The sequence below is a fragment of the Oncorhynchus keta genome, chromosome 36, assembly GCF_023373465.1.
Source record: "Oncorhynchus keta strain PuntledgeMale-10-30-2019 chromosome 36, Oket_V2, whole genome shotgun sequence".
Classification (NCBI taxonomy): domain Eukaryota; kingdom Metazoa; phylum Chordata; class Actinopteri; order Salmoniformes; family Salmonidae; genus Oncorhynchus; species Oncorhynchus keta.
In genome coordinates, this window is record NC_068456.1 from 6,656,016 (window position 1) to 6,676,784 (window position 20,769).

The following is a 20,769-nucleotide window of genomic DNA, read 5'->3' on the forward strand; positions in this document are numbered from 1 at the left end:
TAATTACTTGTTACTTTTATCTCTTATTCTTATCTGTATTCTTTTTAAACTGCATTGTTAATTAGGGGCTCGTAAGTAAGCATTTCACTGTTGTATTCGGCGCATGTGACTAATACATTTTGAATTGATTTGAAATATGGATGAGCGATGGCCGAACGGCATAGGCAAGGTGCAATAGATGGTACATAATAAAGTATGTACATATAATATGAGTAATGTAAGATATGTAAACATCATTAAAGTGGCATCATTTAAAGTGGCATTGTTTAAAGTGACTAGTGATTCATTTATTAAAGTGGCTAGTGATTGGGTCTCATGTAGGCAGCGGCCTACAGATATAATCTGTTTTTCAGTCTTGGTCCCAGCTTTGATGCACCAGGCAGTGGCTTGGGTGGTTGTTGTCCTTGATGTTCTTTTTGGCCTACCTGTGACATCGGGTGCTGTAGGTGTCATGGAGGGCAGGTAGTTTGCCCCCGGTGATGCGTTGTGCAGACCTCACCATCCTCTGGAGAGCTTTGCGGTTGAGGGTGGTGCAGTTGCTGTACCAGGCTGTGATACAGCCCAACAGGATGCTCTCGATTGTACATCTGTAAAAGTTTGTAAAGGTTTTGGAGGCGCTGTTGCACCTTCTTCACCACACTGTCTGTGTTGGTGGACCATTTCAGTTTGTCTGTGATGTGTACACAGAGGAACTTAAAACTTTCCACCTTCTCCATTGCTGTCCCTTCGATGTGGATAGGGGGGTGCTCCTTCTGCTGTTTCCTGAAGTCCACGATCATCCCCTTTGTTTTGTTGGCATTGAGTGAGAGGTTGATTTCCTGACACCACACTCCGAGTTGTTGGTGATCAAGCCCACTACTGTTGTGTCGTCTGCAAACTTGATGATTGAGTTGGAGGCGTGCATGGCTACGCAGTCATGGGTGAACAGGGAGTACAGGAGAGGGCTGAGCACACACCCTTGTGGGGTCTGAGTGTTGAGGGTCAGCGAAGGGGAGATGTTGTTTCTTACCTTATCCACCTGGGGGCGGCCCGTCAGAAAGTCCAGGACCTAGTTGCACAGGGCGGGGTTGAGATCCAGGGCCTCCAGCTTGATGATGAGCTTGGAGGGTACTATGGTGTTGAATGCTGAGCTGTAGTCAACGCACAGCATCGTCTGTGGACTTGTTGGGACGGTATGAAAACTGAAGTCGGTCTAGGGTGGCTGGTAAGGTGGAGGTGATTGACTAGCCTCTCAAAACACTTCATGATAACAGAAGTGAGTGCTACGTGGCGATAGTCATTTAGTTCAGTTAACTTTGCCTTCTTGGGTACAGGAACAATGGTGACCATCTTGAAGCATGTGGGGACAGCAGACTGGGATAGGGCGCAATTGAATATGTCCGTAAACACACCAGCCAGCTGGTCTGCGCATTCTCTGAGGACGCGGCTAAAGATGCTGTCTGGGCCAGCAGCCTTGCGAGTGTTAACATGCTTAAATGTTTTACTCACGTTGGCCACGGAGAAGTGGGGGGGACACAGTCCTTGTCAGTCGGCCGTGACGGTGGCACTGTATAATCGTCCGTCTTTCTGTTGGAAAGTTTGTCTTCCCTCTCTCTCTCTTCCGTGGTTAGAATGGATACTTCAGAGTCCCATTCAGAAATGTTCTTATAGAATAGATGTTATGGTGGTTGTCGGTCCTTGCATTCACGGGTACATAATTTCTTGTAATTAGTATTGAAGAGGAGCTCTAAGTCTCAGAGTTTAACCACGTGGTATGGTTTAAAAGATTCAGCAACCATTACAACCTTAGCTCCCTCGATTGTCGAGGTACGCATGGTCTCTACTCAAACCTTAGCTCCCTCTGTGATCGAGGTACTGGTCTACTGGGAAATTCCCAAGGTGGGAGTTATATCCAGAACAGTAGGAAAGGGCTTTCCCATTATGCCAGATCAATGTCTATGCTCATGGGGCGGGCCTATGACTTAGTTAAACTCCAAAGGGAAGGAGTTTCCTTCATTAAACAGTTTAAAATCACATTACATAATTTCACAAATAGTTTCATCTTTACTCATTCATTTTAAACAACAATTAGAGACAACTGAGACTCTTGTATAAACAGAGTTATGGTAATGTGGCTGTATTGTCTCTCATGAGTGCCGCAAATATTAAACGAAATGGACCGGTCGTAGTTGGATTCTTCCCCAACCGTGTACACATTCTCCAAAACATGGACATTGTTCAGTTCTCAAGCTCTATGATGGAGAAGAGGTTATTTTGTTCTCCTGTGGAACCTTCTCTCTATACTGCCTGGCCATGAGGAGAGAGACTCCTAGGAATTTATGACCTACGATATCAGAGCCTGGGTGTAGGGGGAAGAGAGAGGTGGTGAGAGAGAGAGGGGGATGGTGCAGAGAGAGGGGGATGGTACTCGCTATCCCCAAAGAGGGCCACGTCATGACATCGGATTTGCTGAATGGAGGTCGGGGGACGGCTTTGCATGCATCAAGGAAGTTAGAGTAGCAGTGATCAAGTGTATTACACCTGCGCATAGTTCAATCAATATGCTGATAGAATTTAGGTAGCCTTGTTCTCAAATTTGCTTTTGTCATGCCCCAATATGTTTCACCTGTTTCTTGTGTTTGTCTCCACCCCCTCCAGGTGTCGCTTATTTTCCCCAGTGTATTGATCCCTGTGTTTCCTGTCTCTCTGTGCCAGTTTTTCTTATATCTTTTTTAAATCAACCAGCGTGTTTTCCTGTGCTCCTGCGTTCTATTTCTCTTTTGCTAGTCCTCCCGGTTTTGACCCTTGCCTGTTTTCTGGACTCCATTCCCGCCTCATTGACCATTCTGCCTTCCCTGACCTTGAGCCTGCCTGCCACTCAGTACCTCCAGGACTCTGAACTGGTTTTGACCTTTTGCCTGTCCACGACCATTCTCTTGCCTACCCCCTTTGGATTGTTAATAAATATCAAAGACTCTAACCATCTGCTTCCTGTGTCTGCATCTGGGTCTCGTCTTGTGCCCTGATAGCTTTGTTAAAATCCCCAGCTACAATAAATGCAGCCTCAGGATATATGGTTTCCAGTTTACATAGAGTCCAGTGAAGTTCCTTGAGGGCTGTCTTGGTGTCTGCTTGAGAGGGAATGTACACAGAAGTGACGATAACTGATGAGAATTCTCTTGGGAGATAATATGGCCAGCATTTGATTGTAAGAAATTCTAGGTCGGGTGAGCAGAAGGACTTGAGTTCCTGTATGTGTTTATGATTACACCATGAGTCGTTAATCATGAAGCATACACCCCCGCTCTTCCTCTTCCCAGAGAGGAGTTTATCTCCACAGTTTTTATGAGAGTAAAGTCATACCATTCAACAAAAAATCACGACAGCTGTGATGGAAACAGGAAGTTTTGGTACAATTTTATAAATGCTGACAGATCATTTGTTCATTTGACATGGTGGGAAATTTTGTGTCTGTAAAATGAATTATGCGAGAAATGGCAGTGGAAATTCCTTTATGCACAAATATTAATATAATAACGATCAAAGGTAACTTGGAGTCGCGATGATATGGTGTGGAGTCCCACTACAACTCGAGAGACCATGCAGTTTATTAGGCTACAGATGAAATAAATTATGATGGACTTCACAAGGTGGTGATAGTGCAGGGTGATCTTAATGCTCCTTTCCAATAAATATTGATTGCCTTGTTCTGGGGACACAATGCTTCACTGCCATTTGAAAAATAAACATAATAATATTTGACAAATGATCCATAATAATCTCATGTAGACTAGCCTACCCAAACAGCCTGGTATTCTGCTGGTTGAGCATGGTGCTTGCAACGCCAAATCAAATCAAATCAAATTTATTTATATAGCCCTTCGTACATCAGCTGACATCTCAAAGTGCTGTACAGAAACCCAGCCTAAAACCCCAAAAAGCAAGCAATGCAGGTGTAGAAGCACGGTGGCTAGGAAAAACTCCCTAGAAAGGCCAAAACCTAGGAAGAAACCTAGAAAGGAACCAGGCTATGTGGGGTGGCCAGTTCTCTTCTGGCTGTGCCGGGTGGAGATTATAACAGAACATGGCCAAATGTTCATAAATGACCAGTATGGTCCAATAATAATAAGGCAGAACAGTTGAAACTGGAGCAGCAGCACGGTCAGGTGGACTGGGGACAGCAAGGAGTCATCATGTCAGGTAGTCCTGAGGCATGGTCCTAGGGCTCAGGTCCTCCGGGAGAAAGAAAGAAAGAGAGAAAGAGAGAATTAGAGAGAGCACACTTAAATTCACACAGGACACCGAATAGGACAGTAGAAGTACTCCAGATATAACAAACTGACCCTAGCCCCCGACACAAACTACTGCAACATAAATACTGGAGGCTGAGACAGGAGGGGTCAGGAGACACTGTGGCCCCATCCGAGGACACCCCAGACAGGGCCAAACAGGAAGGATATAACCCCACCCACTTTGCCAAAGCACAGCCCCCACACCACTAGAGGGATATCTTCAACCACCAACTTACCATCCTGAGACAAGGCTGAGTATAGCCCACAAAGATCTCCACCACGGCACAACCCAAGGGGGGGGGGGCATCAACCCAGACAGGATGATCACATCAGTGACTCAACCCACTCAGGTGACACACTCCTCCCAGGGACTGTATGAGAGAGCCCCAGTAAGCCAGTGACTCAGCCCCTGTAATAGGGTTAGAGGCAGAGAATCCCAGTGGAAAGAGGGGAACCGGCCAGGCAGAGACAGCAAGGGCAGTTCGTTGCTCCAGAGCCTTTCCGTTCACCTTCCCACTCCTGGGCCAGACTACACTCAATCATATGACCCACTGAAGAGATGAGTCTTCAGTAAAGACTTAAAGGTTGAGACCGAGTTTGCGTCTCTGACATGGGTAGGCAGACCGTTCCATAAAAATGGAGCTCTATAGGAGAAAGCCCTGCCTCCAGCTGTTTGCTTACAAATTCTAGGGACAATTAGGAGGCCTGCGCCTTGTGACCGTAGCATACGTGTAGGTATGTACGGCAGGACCAAATCAGAGAGATAGGTAGGAGCAAGCCCATGTAATGCTTTGTAGGTTAGCAGTAAAACCTTGAAATCAGCCCTTGCTTTGACAGGAAGCCAGTGTAGGGAGGCTAGCACTGGAGTAATATGATCACATTTTTAGTTCTAGTCAGGATTCTAGCAGCCGTATTTAGCACTAACTGAAGTTTATTTAGTGCTTTATCCGGGTAGCCGGAAAGTAGAGTTAGGATAGTGTGTTAGATTCCTGGGACCACCAGTAGGTAAAATGTATACACGTGTGACTGTAAATTGCTTTGGATTAAAGCGTCTGCTAAATGGCATATGTTAGTATCTGCGAGCTGTTGGCTGGAGTGCACATTTGCTGTTTAACGCAACAGTTTTTGTACTAGCTGAAAATGCGATGGAAAAACATTGAACTTTAGATTTGTATTTGGGACATGACAACTTGAGCAAAAAAGTACATTTTGTGTGCACTACTTTATCGAGTCCGGAAACCCACCCAAGGTGAAACATTTTTCAAATATTTGCATGGAAATCTGTCCACAATTGGATGGAATCCTAGCTAGTGTCTACAAAAAAAGCTCAATCCAGACTAGACTTTTGAAGCAAGTTTGGATTGCACTTTTGAAGGACGTTTGGATAATTGAATCTACGTGACAAAATCCTTTGCAATGTTCTAGAGCAGCGTCGTGGCTAGCGTGGAGAGCTATGCCATTGTATTCTGGAAAGGGAACTTAGCCAAGGAGGACTTAAATAAGCTCGACAAAATCATCAAGAAAGCCAGTGCTACAATTGGCTGCAGTCTGGAATCAATGCAGGACATGTTCATAAAAAGGCTGAGAGAAAAGGCACATGTGATCATGGACAATGACATCACACCCACTCCACAGCACTGTAATGCAGCACAGGTGGAGCTTCAGTTAGCAGGCTCATCCCGCCCAGAAGCTACACAGAGAGCTTACCCACAGCCACGAGGCTTTTGGGTAAGCTTTTGTAATTATTAACTGATTCATGTATTCTTAATGTGAATGTTGCTGTTGCTTGTTTCCCCAAGGTAGGATAGACAACAACATTTCTTACCTCCTTTTAATCAGACTCTACTACTAAGACGCAGGTGCCTTCATATTTTGTCTTATGTGTTTCTTATCATGCATGCGTCTGTCATTGATACGTGTCTTGTCCTTATTGACGATGCTGAGTGATTAAACAATTTTCCAAGCTGGGATCAATAAAGTAATATTCTTCTCTCTACTCTCTAAACTCTCAATATGGACAAAATAGTCCTAATCATTGACCGATGGGCCATGGCATACCTACCTACACGAGTGCACATCTTCTGTATAAGGTATCTCAAGGGGATGGCTGACCAGGAATCCCATGTGAAGCTGTAAGCTAATTAAGTGTTGGAGCAGATGGTGGAAGCGTGGTCTGGACATAATGAGATGCAGAGATGAGGAGGTGGACTGGACGTTGTGGTTGGACAGCTGTGGGGGTCTTGTGAGGTGACCAGTATCCCAGCAGTCCCCTGGAGCAAGGTTTTGCTTTAACCTGCAGTCCAGAATCCTGATTAACAATCATCTAAATGCAACTTTTTCTGGCCCAGATTCAATATTATTTATTTATTTTTTCAGGGGATAGATCAGCTTCAATAGTGCAGATAGATTGTAGATTCCAATCCACCATATATATATATATATATATATATATATATATATATATATATATATATATATGTGTGTGTATTTGTATTTGGGGTGGTATATATATATATATATATATATATGTATATATATACCACCCCTCTCCTAATTGGAGTAAACTAATGGACAACAACACTTAGGCCTCTACTTCCAATTTATACACTATGTATTTTACAATAGTTAACTTTGTATTGTTTTTAATCACATCCTTCAGCTTCCATACATCTATCTCTGAAGCCCATCCGTATATTTTTAACTGTGCCGTTTCACAACATTTCTGAACCTACATATATTTTACAGACACAGTATATTTTACGTTAGTCATCTTGTTGTTTTTAATCCCACCCTTCAGCTCCACTCAACCCCTCCCGTCTATCTCTTAACGCCATCCATTTTTTTTATTTCTATCTGCCATATATTTTTCAACTGTGCTTGTGATGTTTCACAAAAGTTTCATTAGTGTTGATTACATGGCTTTGCTTTTCCTCTCTGGACTCTATGTGGACTAACTTTCGATCCATTCAATGTGGATTCATGAAGTCTCTAATACTGAACGTTTTATCTGTTGATTTAGATTAACCATTGAGGTATCCTTGGTTGAACTCCATTCACTGTCATTTTTGGATTTTGGCAGTTGATCTCTGCTTAATAAAACCCTAATCATAAGCACCTGTTGCTTTGCCAGAGGTTTCCTGTCAGCCAGCCAGCCTCTCAGAGACCTCATTCAAACTGCCAGTTTGTCCCCGTGTCGACAAATAAGAGACCGACAATTGTGGCATCACCAAAACAAGGCAAGAGGTGTGGGGCACAACACAGACTATCGTTAGAAAGTAGCAAAAACAAGTGCTGTGTTTAGGTGCTACACATTTTGAAGCTCATCCCAAAGAGATGATCAATGCTAGCATGCTGCCACGTATGAAGAAAAGGCCAAGGCCAGTTGAGGCTGGTGCTCGGGGTCAGGAAGAGGTCAAGTTCAATGAGGTGACGGTGTACCTGGTGGAGAGGAAGATGGGCAGCAGTAGAAGGAGCTTTCTGACCAGCCTGGCCAGGTCAAAAGGCTTTAGAGTGGAATATGCCCTCAGGTAGGCCAACCAGCCAATTCTCTTTCTCAAGTCAAATATATTCTCTTATTGTTTTTCCTCAGTGATCAAATAAAAGGATTGATCATGTTATGGTAGGCCCTATGTGATTGTTTGCCATAAGTTCCTGGTCATCGTTTTGCTGCTCTATGTCTGATTGTGAGAATTTTCTTGGTTCCAAGTGAGGACATTGTGCATTTAGCAGAGAGCAAAGATTATTACTTGATCCCATATAATCCCATAACTTGCATAACATGTGTTTAACAAGACTTACGATGCAAGAGAACCCACACAGACAGAATCGCCCACCAGCTACCGCACCATAGCCTGTATAACAGAGCACCTAGCCACACGTTCATTTAAGGCTGCTTATACGGTTCCTCCATACGCCTCTCCATGCTAATAAGGATCCATTGTGCCATAGCTGGGTGGCAGAGAAAAACTGAGCTGATCGAGCTCAGCCAGGCAGACCCAGCTGTATGGGCCTGCCTGAGGGGCACCGGTGGGAGTAGCTGAGCTGGGAGGCTGTAGAACAGACCTGCTGCCAACGCCGTATCAAGCCAGGCTGGGGCTGATGGCAGCATTCCCAGAAACACAGCTTGAATGCTCCTACGGTTACACTTGGCCTGATACAATTGTTTGAAACAAACCACAGCTAGGAAGTTGTGTGTGTGTGTGTGTGTGTGTGTGTGTGTGTGTGTGTGTGTGTGTGTGTGTGTGTGTGTGTGTGTGTGTGTGTGCGTGTGTGTGTGTGTGTGTGCATGCCTCAAACTGACATTCTGCCTTGCAGACTATTTGATATCAGCTGCAACCATACATTTTTAGATACTGAACAAAAATATAAACACAACATGCAGCAATTTTAACGATTTTACTGAGTTCCAGATCATATAAGAAAATCAGTCAATTGAAATGAATTCATTAGGCCTTAATCTATGGATTCCACATGACTGGGCAGGGGAGCAGCCATGGGTGGGCCTGGGAGGGTGGTAGGCCAACCACTTGTGAGCCAGGTCCACCCACTGGGGAGCCGGCCCAGTCAATCAGAATTCGTTTTCCCCACAAAAGGGCTTTATTACAGACAGAAATACTCCTCAGAGTCGTTAGCTGTACAGGTGGCAGGTCTCTGATGATCCCGCAGGTGAAGAAGCCGGATGTTGAGGTCCTGGACTGGCGTGGTTACACGTGATCTGCGTTTGTAAGGCTTGTTGGAAGTAATGGCAATTTCTATAAAATGATATTGGAGAGAAAATAACGTTCAATTCTCTGGCAAAACATCTGTGACTTTCTGTTGTATGACAAAACTGAACATTTTAGAGTGGCCTTTTATTGTCCCTAGCTCAAGGTGCACCTGTGGAATGATCATGGTGTTTAATCAGCTTCTTGATATGCCCCACCTGTCATGTGGATGGATTATTTTGGCAAAGGAGAAATGCTCACTAAAAGGGATGTAAACAAATTTTTGCACAAAATTTGAGAGAAATAAGCTTTTTGTTCGTATGCAACATGTCTGGGATTTTTTATTTCAGCTCATGAAACATGGGACCAACACTCTACATGTTGAGTTTATATATTTTTTCAGTATATTTAACATCATGTAAAATGTATTTCAAATACATTTTAAAATGTATGTAACACTTTAAACTGTATTCCAGAGATGAATATACTGTGCCTTCGGAAAGTATTCTGACCCCTTGACTTTTTACACATTTTGTTACATTACAGCCTTAATCTAAAATGTATTTTGAAAAACTCCTAGGCAATCTACACACAATAAACCATAATGAATGGCACCGGGATCCACTAACGCTGTAGAAACAGTACATGAGGGACAGTCAACTAGTGTGATAAACACCAAAAAGGTTTTGGCAGAAAGTGACGAAGAGGGGATATTCACACTTGACCAAGGAGGTGGAACATCACGTGACAGTCCCTCGGTTCTCGTGGATCTCGAGTTGGGACATACCGGACACTGCTGGAGCTGGTGACCTCCTTGACCAGAATGACCCCTACCTCCATGGGTTCAGGCTCTAATCCAAAGTGTTCACTGAGGGAAGGAGAAAAGCGATGAGAATGCTGACACTCCCGAAGTAGATCATGCAGACAGATAGCCATCCAATGAGTAAGTCCAAGGAGAGGTTGTCGTCTCGACAAGCCAGTTCCGTTTGGACCTCCTTGCGCAGTCTTCTTCTGAATAGCATACGAAGTGCCGTCTCATTCCATCCTCTGGTTGCTGCTACTATCCGGAAAGTGAGCGTGTACCCGGCAGCAGTCTGGTCCTCCTTCCGTAGTTGGTGTAGGAGCTCAACCCCTCTCTGCCCTCCTGTGGATGATTGAAGACACCTCTGAACCCCTGCTGTGAATCCAGCTCCTCCTCTCCTTTCTCCCAGATGGAAGTGGCCCATTCCAACGCCCTCCCAGTCAGCAGAGAAATAACCGTGGCCACATTGGACCTCTCGGTGGTGGGGGCTCCCATCTCGTGCGCAAAGTAGAGGGAGCACTGTAGTAGGAAGCCAAGGCATTGAGATGGGGTGCCATCATGTCTATCCGGGAGGGACAAATGGGCATCGCTGACCTGGGCGGGTTGCTGAATGGGCTGGTGTGCTGAGCCGACTGGTGGCAGAGTATCCTCTGCTAGTTGACGGCAACGCCTCAAGCAGTTTTGAAGATTGCTTTGAAGAAATGCTAGTGGCCATAACTGAAGCTAAACGAGAGTTGTCTTGGGGGTGTGGTTTTATGTGGGTGTGTTATGTTTGCATATTGTACCCTGGTAGGTACTGTTGTTTGTCCCTCCTGAGTCACTGTAGCAACAACATAGCCACTTCTTTAAAATAGTCAAGAAATCATGAAATCTGTAATTAATTTAGACGTTTTTGCCGAGGAGGTTTTAGTTGCACAATTTTACATTTAGCTAAGTTGTTTGATGCAGTATTTCTCAAGTAAAAAAATGTGCATGAAAAACTAGTAATTGCGGGAAAGTCTGGCTGTGTACTCAGGACTGATTTCTGAGATACGTAACATGTCTACAACTTCATCATCTGCAAGCTGTCAAACTATTGAAATAAAGCACAAGCTAAACACGGTTTATCAGTGCCCCAAATAACTTGCTAGCTTGCTATGCTCCAACTCTGTGTTTGTCAATGAAGATAGCAAGTAGTAGCTAGCAGGCACATTGTGCAGCCAGGCCAAAATCATCTAATTAAGTCACTGGCGAGTGGCGACATGCCATTTAGTTTTTTACTATTTACTATTTACAGCTGTCCTTCCTGTCTCCCTGTAGCGCTGACTTAGGCATCTAACAGACGGACATTGCAGTTTATTGCCCTGGCCACATCTGCAGTCCTCGTGCCTCCTTGCAGCATGCCTAAGGCACGTTCACGCAGATGAGCAGGGACCCTGGGCATCTTTCTTTTGGTGTATTCAGAGTCAGTAGAAAAGTCTCTTTTAGTGTCCTAAGTTTTCATAACTGTGACCTTAATTGCCTACCGCCCGTAAGCTGTTAGTGTCTTAATGACCATTCCACAGGTGCATGTTCATTAATTGTTTGTGGTTCATTGAACGAGCATTGGAAACAGTGTTTAAACCCTTTTCACTGAATATCTGTAAAGTTATTTGGATTTTTACAAATTATCTTTGAAACACAGGGTCCTGAAAAAGGTTTTTTTTTTTTTGCTGTAGATGGAAAAAAGCCGCCCTTGAAACAGTCTTGATATGTTTGTTAAAAGAGAGATCAGGGTCCAGAGTAACGCCGACGTCCTTCACAGTTTTATTTGAGACGACTGTACAACCATCAAGATTAATTGTCAGATTCAACAGAAGATCTCTTTGTTTCTTGGGACCTAGAACTAGCGTCTCTTTTGTCCGAGTTTAAAAGTATAACATTTGCCGCCATCCACTTCTTTATGTCTGAAACACAAGCTTCCAGGGAGAGCGATTTTGGGGCTTCACTATGTTTCATCGAAATGTACAGCTTTGTGTCGTCCGCAAAGCAGTAAAAGTTAACATTATGTTTTCGAATGACATCACAAAGAGGTAAAATATATAGTGAAAACAATAGTGGTCCTAAAACGGAGCCTTGTGGAACACTGAAATGCATGTTGCTTTGTCAGAGGACAAACCATCCACAGAGACAAACTGATATCTTTCCGACAGACAAGATCTAAACCATGCCAGAATATTTTGGGGATTATGGCTAGACAGCTATTTTTCATCTGGCCATAGAATTTCAGGCAGATTTAAGTCAGAACTGTAAATTGTCCATTTAGGAACATTCACTGTCTTATTGGTAAGCAACTCCAGTGTAGATTTGGCCTTGTGTTCTAGGTTATTGACATACTGAAAGGTGAATTCCTCTCCCGGTGTCTGGTGTAAAGCAGACTGAAGCAGGTTTTGCTCTAGGATTTTGCCTGTGCTTAGCCCTATCCCGTTTCTTTTTATCCTGTACTTGCCAAGTGTACCCATACCATGACGCAGCCACCAACCTGCTTGAAAATAAGGAGGCAGTTACTCAGTAATGTGTTGTGTTGGATTTGCCCCAAACCTAGGAACATACGGATATGGTATGGGTACACTGCTCGGAGTAGTGGTATGCTGCTCAGAGTAGTTTTATTTGGCCTCCCAAGCTTCCTGGGAAAAATTATAAAAACAAACAAAGAATTGTTGAATTTTCATTGTTGGACATCATTCTCAATAATACTCGGCGACCACTTTTGTGCCAGACCTCTCCACACGTATCAGCTATCAGGTGGAGAGGTGAGAAGTGATATATGCCAATTAGGAATGAGGGAGATGATTTGGCGGCCTTGATGGAATGTGGCCAGGTTGGGAATTTAGCCATGACACCAGGGTGAATGCCCCCTACTCTTACAATAAGTGCCATGGGATTTTGAATGACCACAGAGAGTCAGGACACTTATTTTAGCATCCCATCCAAAAAGACGGCACCCAACACAGGACAATGTTCCCAAATGTAATCAAGGTTCGAGATGATTATGTTTTAGTCAAATATTATAACTGTTTAGGCTTCTTGCAGTCAATTTGCTGTGTACAAATGCAGTTGTATTATGTCCCAGCCCCAGACCACCCCACCAAGAAAAAATTGACCCACGGCTGAATCTAGTTGCTGATCCCTGAACTAGACCATGCTTAAAAAGATATTCATTGTCTGATTTGTTATTGTTACCCATTAACCAATCACTGCCCTTTTTTTGTAGGCTTTCAAAAAGCTCTCTGGACTTTGGAGTTGAATCTGGGCTTGGAATTCGATATTTGACTGAGGAACCTTCCAGATGTTATATGTATGGTGGACAGAGGAAGGGTTATTCATTTAATAATCATGTCATGCCCTATTAATTCACACACAGTGAGTCTATGTCACTTTTTATGTTATTTCTTAAGCCAAATTTGACTCCTGAACTAATTTAGGCCTGCCTAAACAAAAGGGGCTGAATATTTCGGCAACAACAATTATATCTTAATTTTTCTTCCACTTTGACATTACAGAGTATTATGTGTATATTGTTCACAGAAAAATTACAATTAAATACATTTCAATCCCACTTTGTAACACAATAAAATGTGATGTACCCAAATCTAACTGCCTGTAACTCAGGACCTGAAGCAAGTATATGCATATTCTTGATACCATTTGAAAGTAAACACTTTGAAGTTAGTGGAAATGTGAAGTTAATGTAGGAGAATATAACACATGAGATCTGGTAAAAGATAAACAAAAAAACATGCATTTTCTATTTTTTTTGTTCCATCATCTTTGAAATGCAAGATACAGGCCATATTATAATATAGGAGTCTAGGCACAATTTAGATTTTGGCCACTAGACAGCAGCAGTGTGTGTGAAAAGTTTCAGATTGATCCAGTGAAGCACTGCAATACTGCACAATAGTTTCTATCAAGTCTGCATAAATGTGCCAAATTGGTCAATTGAGACATTTTCAAGTAGATAACTATAGAAAACATACAACAATTATATGGTAATACAAAATTTAAGTTTACACAGTCCCAGAAATGTTATACAATAACTTTCACACATCTCGATGGCCGGGCGGGGTGGGTGTGGAGCCAGAGACAGATCAGGGTTGGGTTATAAAAAAATATCATAAACTTTGAACATCCCACGAAGTACCATTAAATCCATTATTAAAAAATGCAAAGAATATGGCACCACAACAAACCTGCCAAGAGAGAGCTGCCCACCAAAACTCATGGACCAGGCAATGAGGGCATTAATCAGAGAGGCAACAAAGAGACCAAAGATAACCCTGAAGCTCCACAGCGGAGTATCTGTCCATAGGACCACTTTAAGCCATACACTCCACAGGTCTGGGTTTTACAGGAGAGTAGCCAGAAAAACGCCATTGCTTAAAGAAAAAAATAAGCACACGTTTGGTGTTCGCCAAATGGCATGTGGGAGACTCCCCAAACACATGGAAGGAGGTTCACTGGTCAGATGAGACTAAAATTGAGCTTTATTGGCCATCAATGAAAATGCTATGTTTGGCGCAAACCCAACACCTCTCATCACCCCGAGATCACAATCCTCACAGTGAAGCATGGTGGTGGCAGCATCGTGTTTTTCATTGATCCCTACCGACTGAGAAACTGGTCAGAATTGAAGGAATGATGGATGGCTTTAAATCAAGGGAAATTCTTAAGGGGAAATCTGTTTCAGTCTTCCAGAGATTTGAGACTGGGACGGAGGTTCACCTTCTAGCAGGACAATGATCCTAAGCATACGGCTAAAGCAACACTCGGATGGTTTAAGGTGAAACATGTAAATGTATTGAAATGGCCTGGTCAAAGCCCAGATCTCAATCCAATTGAGAATCTGTGGTATGACTTAGAGATTGCTGTACACCAGAGGAACCCATCCAACTTGAAGGGGGTAGAGCAGTTTTGCCTTGAAGTATGGGCAAAGATCCCAGTGGCTAGATGTGCCAAGCTTATAGAGACATACCACGAGACTTGCAGCTGTAATTGCTGCAAAGGGTGGCTCTACAAAGTATTGACTTTTTTTTTTTTTGGGGGGTAGTTATGCAAGCTCAAGTTTTCAGTTTTCTTTTGTCTTATTTCTTGTTTGCTTCACAATGAAAAATATTTAGCATCTTCAAAGTGGTAGGCATGTTGTGTAATTCGAATGATACAACCCCCCCCCAATTTTTTTTTTTAAATTCCAGGTTGTAAGGCAACAAAATAGGAAAAATGCCAAGGGGGGGTGAATACTTTCACAAGGCACTGTATCCTAAAGGATCTATAAAAAATAAAATGTAATAATTGTATTGGACAGTTTTGATAAACACCTCCCTAATTCAGCCTTTCACAAACAAGATATGCGTTCTGTTTAATGTTACACACACAAGCACGCAGGCGCACACACATTGTTTAGTGGGTGTGAATGTTGTTTGTAAGGTGGACGAGAGGCACAAACCCTCATTTATCATCTGTTTAGTTTCAGCGTTCTAATTTCAACTCTAAAATGCAAATACACAGCAACATGATCAAGTTTTCTGAATCGTGAGCTTATTGTCGAGCTAGTCTGAATTTTTTGTCTTTAGCTGGTGTAAAATGTCAATTCTTATGTTATGCGATACACACTTTCCGTAATCTTGATCTTGGCTCTCCTAGTGAGAGGCAGTGTAGAGAGATTTCATTTAGCACAAGCGTCATCACTCCCTGTCTGAACCCTGTTGAATATAACATATCCTTGCTCACTGCACTGGGGCTCAGGGCCCCGCTGTTCCTGGAACTCTCTTCGGGTGCAGTGCTTCGTGCTAGCTCATTTGCATCTGCTGTGCCATTTTACATTCACACAAGTTGGAAAAATATCTAAGTTAGGGTTGGATTATAGGAGCTATGTTTCTGTAAGGAGGGCAGAGTGTAAAAGAGAGAGAGAGAGAGAGAGAGAGAGAGAGAGAGAGAGAGAGAGAGAGAGAGAGAGAGAGAGAGAGAGAGAGAGAGAGAGAGAGAGAGAGAGAGAGAGAGAGAGAGAGAGAGAGAGAGAGAGAGAGAGAGAGAGAGAGAGAGAGAGAGAGAGAGAGAGAGAGAGAGAGAGAGAGAGGAAGAGAGAGAGAGAGAGAGAGAGAGAGAGAGAGAGAGAGAGAGAGAGAGAGAGAGAGAGAGAGACTATCAATTTAACCACAGGGTTGGATGTCTACATCAATCAACATTCGATTGCGGCCGTCTGAAGGACTTCCTGTCTTGTTAGAATCAACAAGGCTGTCAGTCTGAAGGACACTTTCTTTTTCCTTTTTCCAAGATGATGGGTGATACCATTTATTTTTCTGCAAAAATCAAGATTCAGTTCACCCCAATATACTTCTAAAATTGGTGTTGGCATTGTGCAGAATTATTACTTTCCTTTTTTGTAATCGTATAGTCATATTCAAACCTGAGCAAAGCCATTGAATATGCTCATATGCTCTACCCACTCATACTGTTTGTGTTATCTGATGAGCCTCACTCTGGGGCTGTTATTGTCTTGGAGCCTCTCTAAACCTGGTCTCAGTGGCAGGCCAACCAGCCAACCAGTACACAGAGCAGTCAGACAGAGGATTAGTCTCACCGCTGATTTGGCCGATTAGGCTCCAGAAGCGACACTCTGCTAGACTGTTGGGATGTCCTGGGAGGGCCGTAAAGATCCGTTATGCTGTTTTACCTCTGCGAGGAGAAGGAGGAGCATGGGAAGGATAATTGTGCACGCACGGGCGCTCTGATTGGCTCATTGGTATGGTACTTAAACAGAGAGTGTTTCCTTTTGGGGGAAAACCAGACATGTCTGTTGTGAGGATTCCTATGGAGCTGTGTGATACACTATGTGAATGCATATCTCCACTCTTAGGGGCGTATTTTCAGTCATAAACATCTGAATGATGCTCAGAGGCCCTGCTGAGGAGGCTGTGGTGCATGTTGTTCAGTCAGTGCTAGTCCATATATGGCATGTTATAGTAGTCCCTTCTAAGACTCACACTGGATCTGAAACCTTTATATCTCTCTCTAAAACAATAGAAATAAAGACATTGAAGTTGTTCTCTTTCTACTCCAACTAAATTCTATGACATAAAAGGAACCACTGATGTTACAATCAGACAGATTCACAATCTACAGATCAAGTTCCAAGCAAAGGGGACATTTTAGAGCCATATAGATGGCTCTGAGACATTTGAAACACTTCAGTGGGACCTTTGATCCAGAGAAGTGATAATAAGACATCACGAGGGTGTCATACATGCTTATGACCAGTGATGGAAAAAGTACTAATTTGACACACTGGAGTAAAAGTAAAGATACAGTACCTGAATACAAAATTAGCGAAAGTCACCCAGTAAAATACTACTTGAGTAAAAGTCTAAAAGTATCTGGTTTTCAAAGTACTGAAGTACAGTGGTGGAAAGGGTACTCAAATGTCATACTTGAGTAAAAGTTCAAAGTAAATGCTATACATAAAATTACTTATGTTAAGCAAACCAGAGAGCACAGTTTTTTAAAGTAAATTTTCATGGACAGCCAGTGGCACACTCCAACACTGAGACATAATTTACAAATGCAATATTTGTGTTAAGTGAGTCCACCAGATCAGAGGCAGTTAGGGAAGACAACATGTTATATTGCTAGGTGCGTGAATTGGACCATTTTGCTGTCCTGCCAGAGCATTCGAATTGTAACGAGTACTTTTGGGTGTCAGGGAAAATGTATGGGAGTAAAAGTATATATTTTCTTTAGGAGTACAGATACCCTAAAATACTACTTACATAGTACTTTAAAGTATTTTTACTTAAGTACTTTACACCACCGCTTATGACAAGCCTTACAATACATATACATTATTTATTAATTATTAGTTAGGCTGTCTGGTACAAATGTACATCTTAATGCTGAATTGCAGTATACAGAAGAAAAAAAAGAAGATACGTTTGTTTAAAAAAAAAAGAAGTAATTGGAGCGCAAATTCTAGTCTTGACAGCTTCAGACGGATGTTGTCTGCTCTTGGTGAAGATCTCTATTCTGCTGACAGCCGAGTTGGGGGTTTGATGATGGTGATGTCGGTGCTAGAGTTGGCTCGCCATTCCTGACGTTGTCCTCAGGTCCTCAGCTCTATGTAACCACTGGACCTCTTCTACAGTAGCGATGTGTACTGCCACTTGTAACCACATAATCATGCATTATACCTGCGCAGACTTACTGACCTGTGACCCCCTTCTTCTTGTTCCTTGTGCAGTGATGAGGTCACCCACGTGGTGGCAGAGAATAACCAGGCTGGGGCATTGTGGGCGTGGCTACGGGGGAGTGGTCTGAGGGATGTCTCCAGACTGCAGGTGCTGGACATCTCCTGGTTCACGGACAGCATGAGAGAGGGGAGACCTGTCACTGTGGAGACCAGTCACTGTATTCCGGTGAGGGAACCTGTGGTCAGTTTGAGTGTAGGTGGGCATTTCCCCGCTATGTGTGTGTGTGTGTGTGTGTGTGTGTGTGTGTGTACATGTGTGTGTGCAATAGAGAGATTATTTTGGAAAACAATTTAAATACTGTATAGATACTGTTATACTGATATAGTATTTTGTAGTTCGGAAAACATACAGACTGGAGCATCAGCATTTGTGGGTTCAATTACAGTCTCAAAATGGCCAGAAACAAAGATCTTTCTTCTGAAACTCGTCAGTCTATTCTTGTTCTGAGAAATGAAGGCTATCCCATGTGAGAAATTGTCAAGAAACTGAAGATCTGGTACAAAACTGTGTACTACTCCCTTCACAGAACAGCTCAAACTCACTCTAAACAGAATAGAATGAGGAGTGGGAAGCCCCGGTGCACAACTGAGCAAGAGGACAAGTACATTAGAGTGTCTAGTTTCATTAAATAGTACCCGCAAAACACCAGTCTCAACGTCAACAGTGAAGAGGCGACCCCGGGATGCTGGCCTTCTAGGCAGAGTTCCTCTGTCCAGTGTCTGTGTTCTTTTGCCCATCTTAATCTTTTCTTTTGATTGGCCAGTCTGAAATATGGCTTTTTATTTGCAACTCTGCCTAGAAGGCCATCCTCCCGGAGTCGCCTCTTCACTGTTGACGTTGAGACTGGTGTTTTGCGGGTACTATTTAATGAAGCTGCTAGTTGAGGACTTGTGAGGTGTCTTTTTCTCAAACTAGACACTCAAATGTAATTGTCCTCTTGTTTGCTCAGTTGTGCACAGGTGCCTCCAACTCCTCTCCTAGTCTAAAGAAGGCCAGGTCTTTTGCTTCTTCAATCAGAACAACAGTTTTTTAGCTGTATTAACATAATTGCAAAAGGGTTTTCTAATGATCAATTAGCCTTTTAAAATGATAAACCTGGATTAGCTAACACAACGTGCCATTGGAACACAGGAGTGATGGTTGCTGATAATGGGCCTCTGTACGCCTATGTAGATATTCCATTAAAAAATCTGCCGTTTCCAGCTACAATAGTCATTTACAACATTAACAATGTCTACACTGTATTTCTGATCAATTTCATGTTATTTTAATGGCCAAAAAATGTGCTTTAATTTGAAAAAACAAGGACATTTCTAAGTGACCCCAAACTTTTGAACGGTATTGTATATTTGTTTGTAATGTTGTGAATTGTTAGATACTACTGCACTGTTTGAGCTAGGAACACAAGCATTTCGCTACACCTCAATAACATCTGCTAAATATGTATACATGACCAATAAAATTTGATTTGAGGTAGTTAATGATGTAGCTAACTAGCAGCTCGCTAGCCTAGTGTTGGCTAGTTAGTTAACTCTAGCTAGTTAATGTTAGCTTCTCTGGTGGAATTGTTAGGCCTACCAACTAGGCTAGCTAGCTATCTAGTTACCATCTACAGAATAGACCTTCTATGCAATCTGTTGAGAATTTTTGGGGATAAACTAGCCAGCTAACTAGTTTTTTAACCTTGTAAATTAACTATCTAGACTACTACTCACCACCACTAGAATAGTTATTTTTTTATGTTATTTGAGTAGGCATATCTTTGTTTAATCTTTGTTTAAATGCTCATCTTTTGTTTGTAGGTATTTTTACTTGGTCATGAGTAGTAAGTAATTATATAGAAATTGGTCATAGGAAAATGGTAAATTAGACTTTAAATTTCAATAGCTAAATCCTGTTACAAGTGACTACCTTGTACTTATGCAGATATTGCAGATATGTACTCTGTGTTGTATAAGTGTGTTTATTTTTTCACTTGGATGGCGCTTTTAGTAGCCGGCGATTAGATTGTCAGGATGGGTAACGTACTTTGTTGGTACACAATAGTTACAAGTAAATACCCTTTAAGATACACTTCATTTTAACTAGAAACTTGCCTTGAAACTTGCCTTGTAACACCTAGTAATTACAATGTACATATGCAGATATTACATGTACTCTGTGGTGTACTGGTGTGTTTATCCTCCCACTTGGATGGTGCATCCGGGAAGCATTAAAATAATGGCCAGGGTTGTCACGATGGGTACTATTTACAGTAAGTACATATTAACGACAAGTACTGTAAGTACCCCTCAAGATACAGTTAATTTTAACTAGCTAAATTCTTTAACACCAGTAATTATGCAGATTTTGCATGTACTATGTGGAGTTGGCTCAGGTCTCCCAAATTTCGATCTTGTCTCATCGCTGCAACTCCCCAATGGGCTGGGAAGATGAAGGTCAAGTCATGCATCCCACGAAACATGACCCGCCAAACCGCACTTCTTAATACGCGCCCGCTTATCTCGGAAGCCAGCCGCACCAATGTGTCAGAGGAAACACTGTTCACCTGACTACTGAGGTCAGCCTGCAGGCGCCCGGACCGCCACAAGGAGTCATTAGAGCTCGATGAGCCAAGTAAAGTCCCCCTGGCCAAACCCTCCGACGCTGGGCCAATTGTGCGAGCCACCCTATGGGACTCCCGATCACGGCCGGTGGTGATACATCCTGGGATCGAACCCAGGTCTGTAGTG

The 20,769-nt window shown here is 42.8% G+C and overlaps 2 protein-coding genes across 4 annotated transcripts in view; one reads left to right on the forward strand and one right to left on the reverse strand.

The window, feature by feature from the left end:
* Window positions 1-20,769, reverse strand: part of blnk (B cell linker) — a 64,530-nt gene that overhangs the window by 36,034 nt on the left and 7,727 nt on the right. The gene's annotated exons all lie outside the window — the stretch shown is intronic.
* The window catches only part of LOC118369391 (DNA nucleotidylexotransferase-like), a 171,778-nt gene that overhangs the window by 15,058 nt on the left and 135,951 nt on the right, over window positions 1-20,769 (forward strand). For 2 of the 3 annotated variants that reach the window (XM_052498395.1, XM_052498396.1), the window contains exons 1-2: window positions 6,818-7,798; window positions 18,028-18,202. In XM_052498395.1, the coding sequence (XP_052354355.1) occupies window positions 7,605-7,798; window positions 18,028-18,202 (369 nt within the window). In that variant the 5' untranslated portion in view covers window positions 6,818-7,604. Of the gene's footprint in view, window positions 1-6,817; window positions 7,799-18,027; window positions 18,203-20,769 lie in introns of those variants that run through there. The other variant, XM_052498397.1, reaches the window with a different exon arrangement.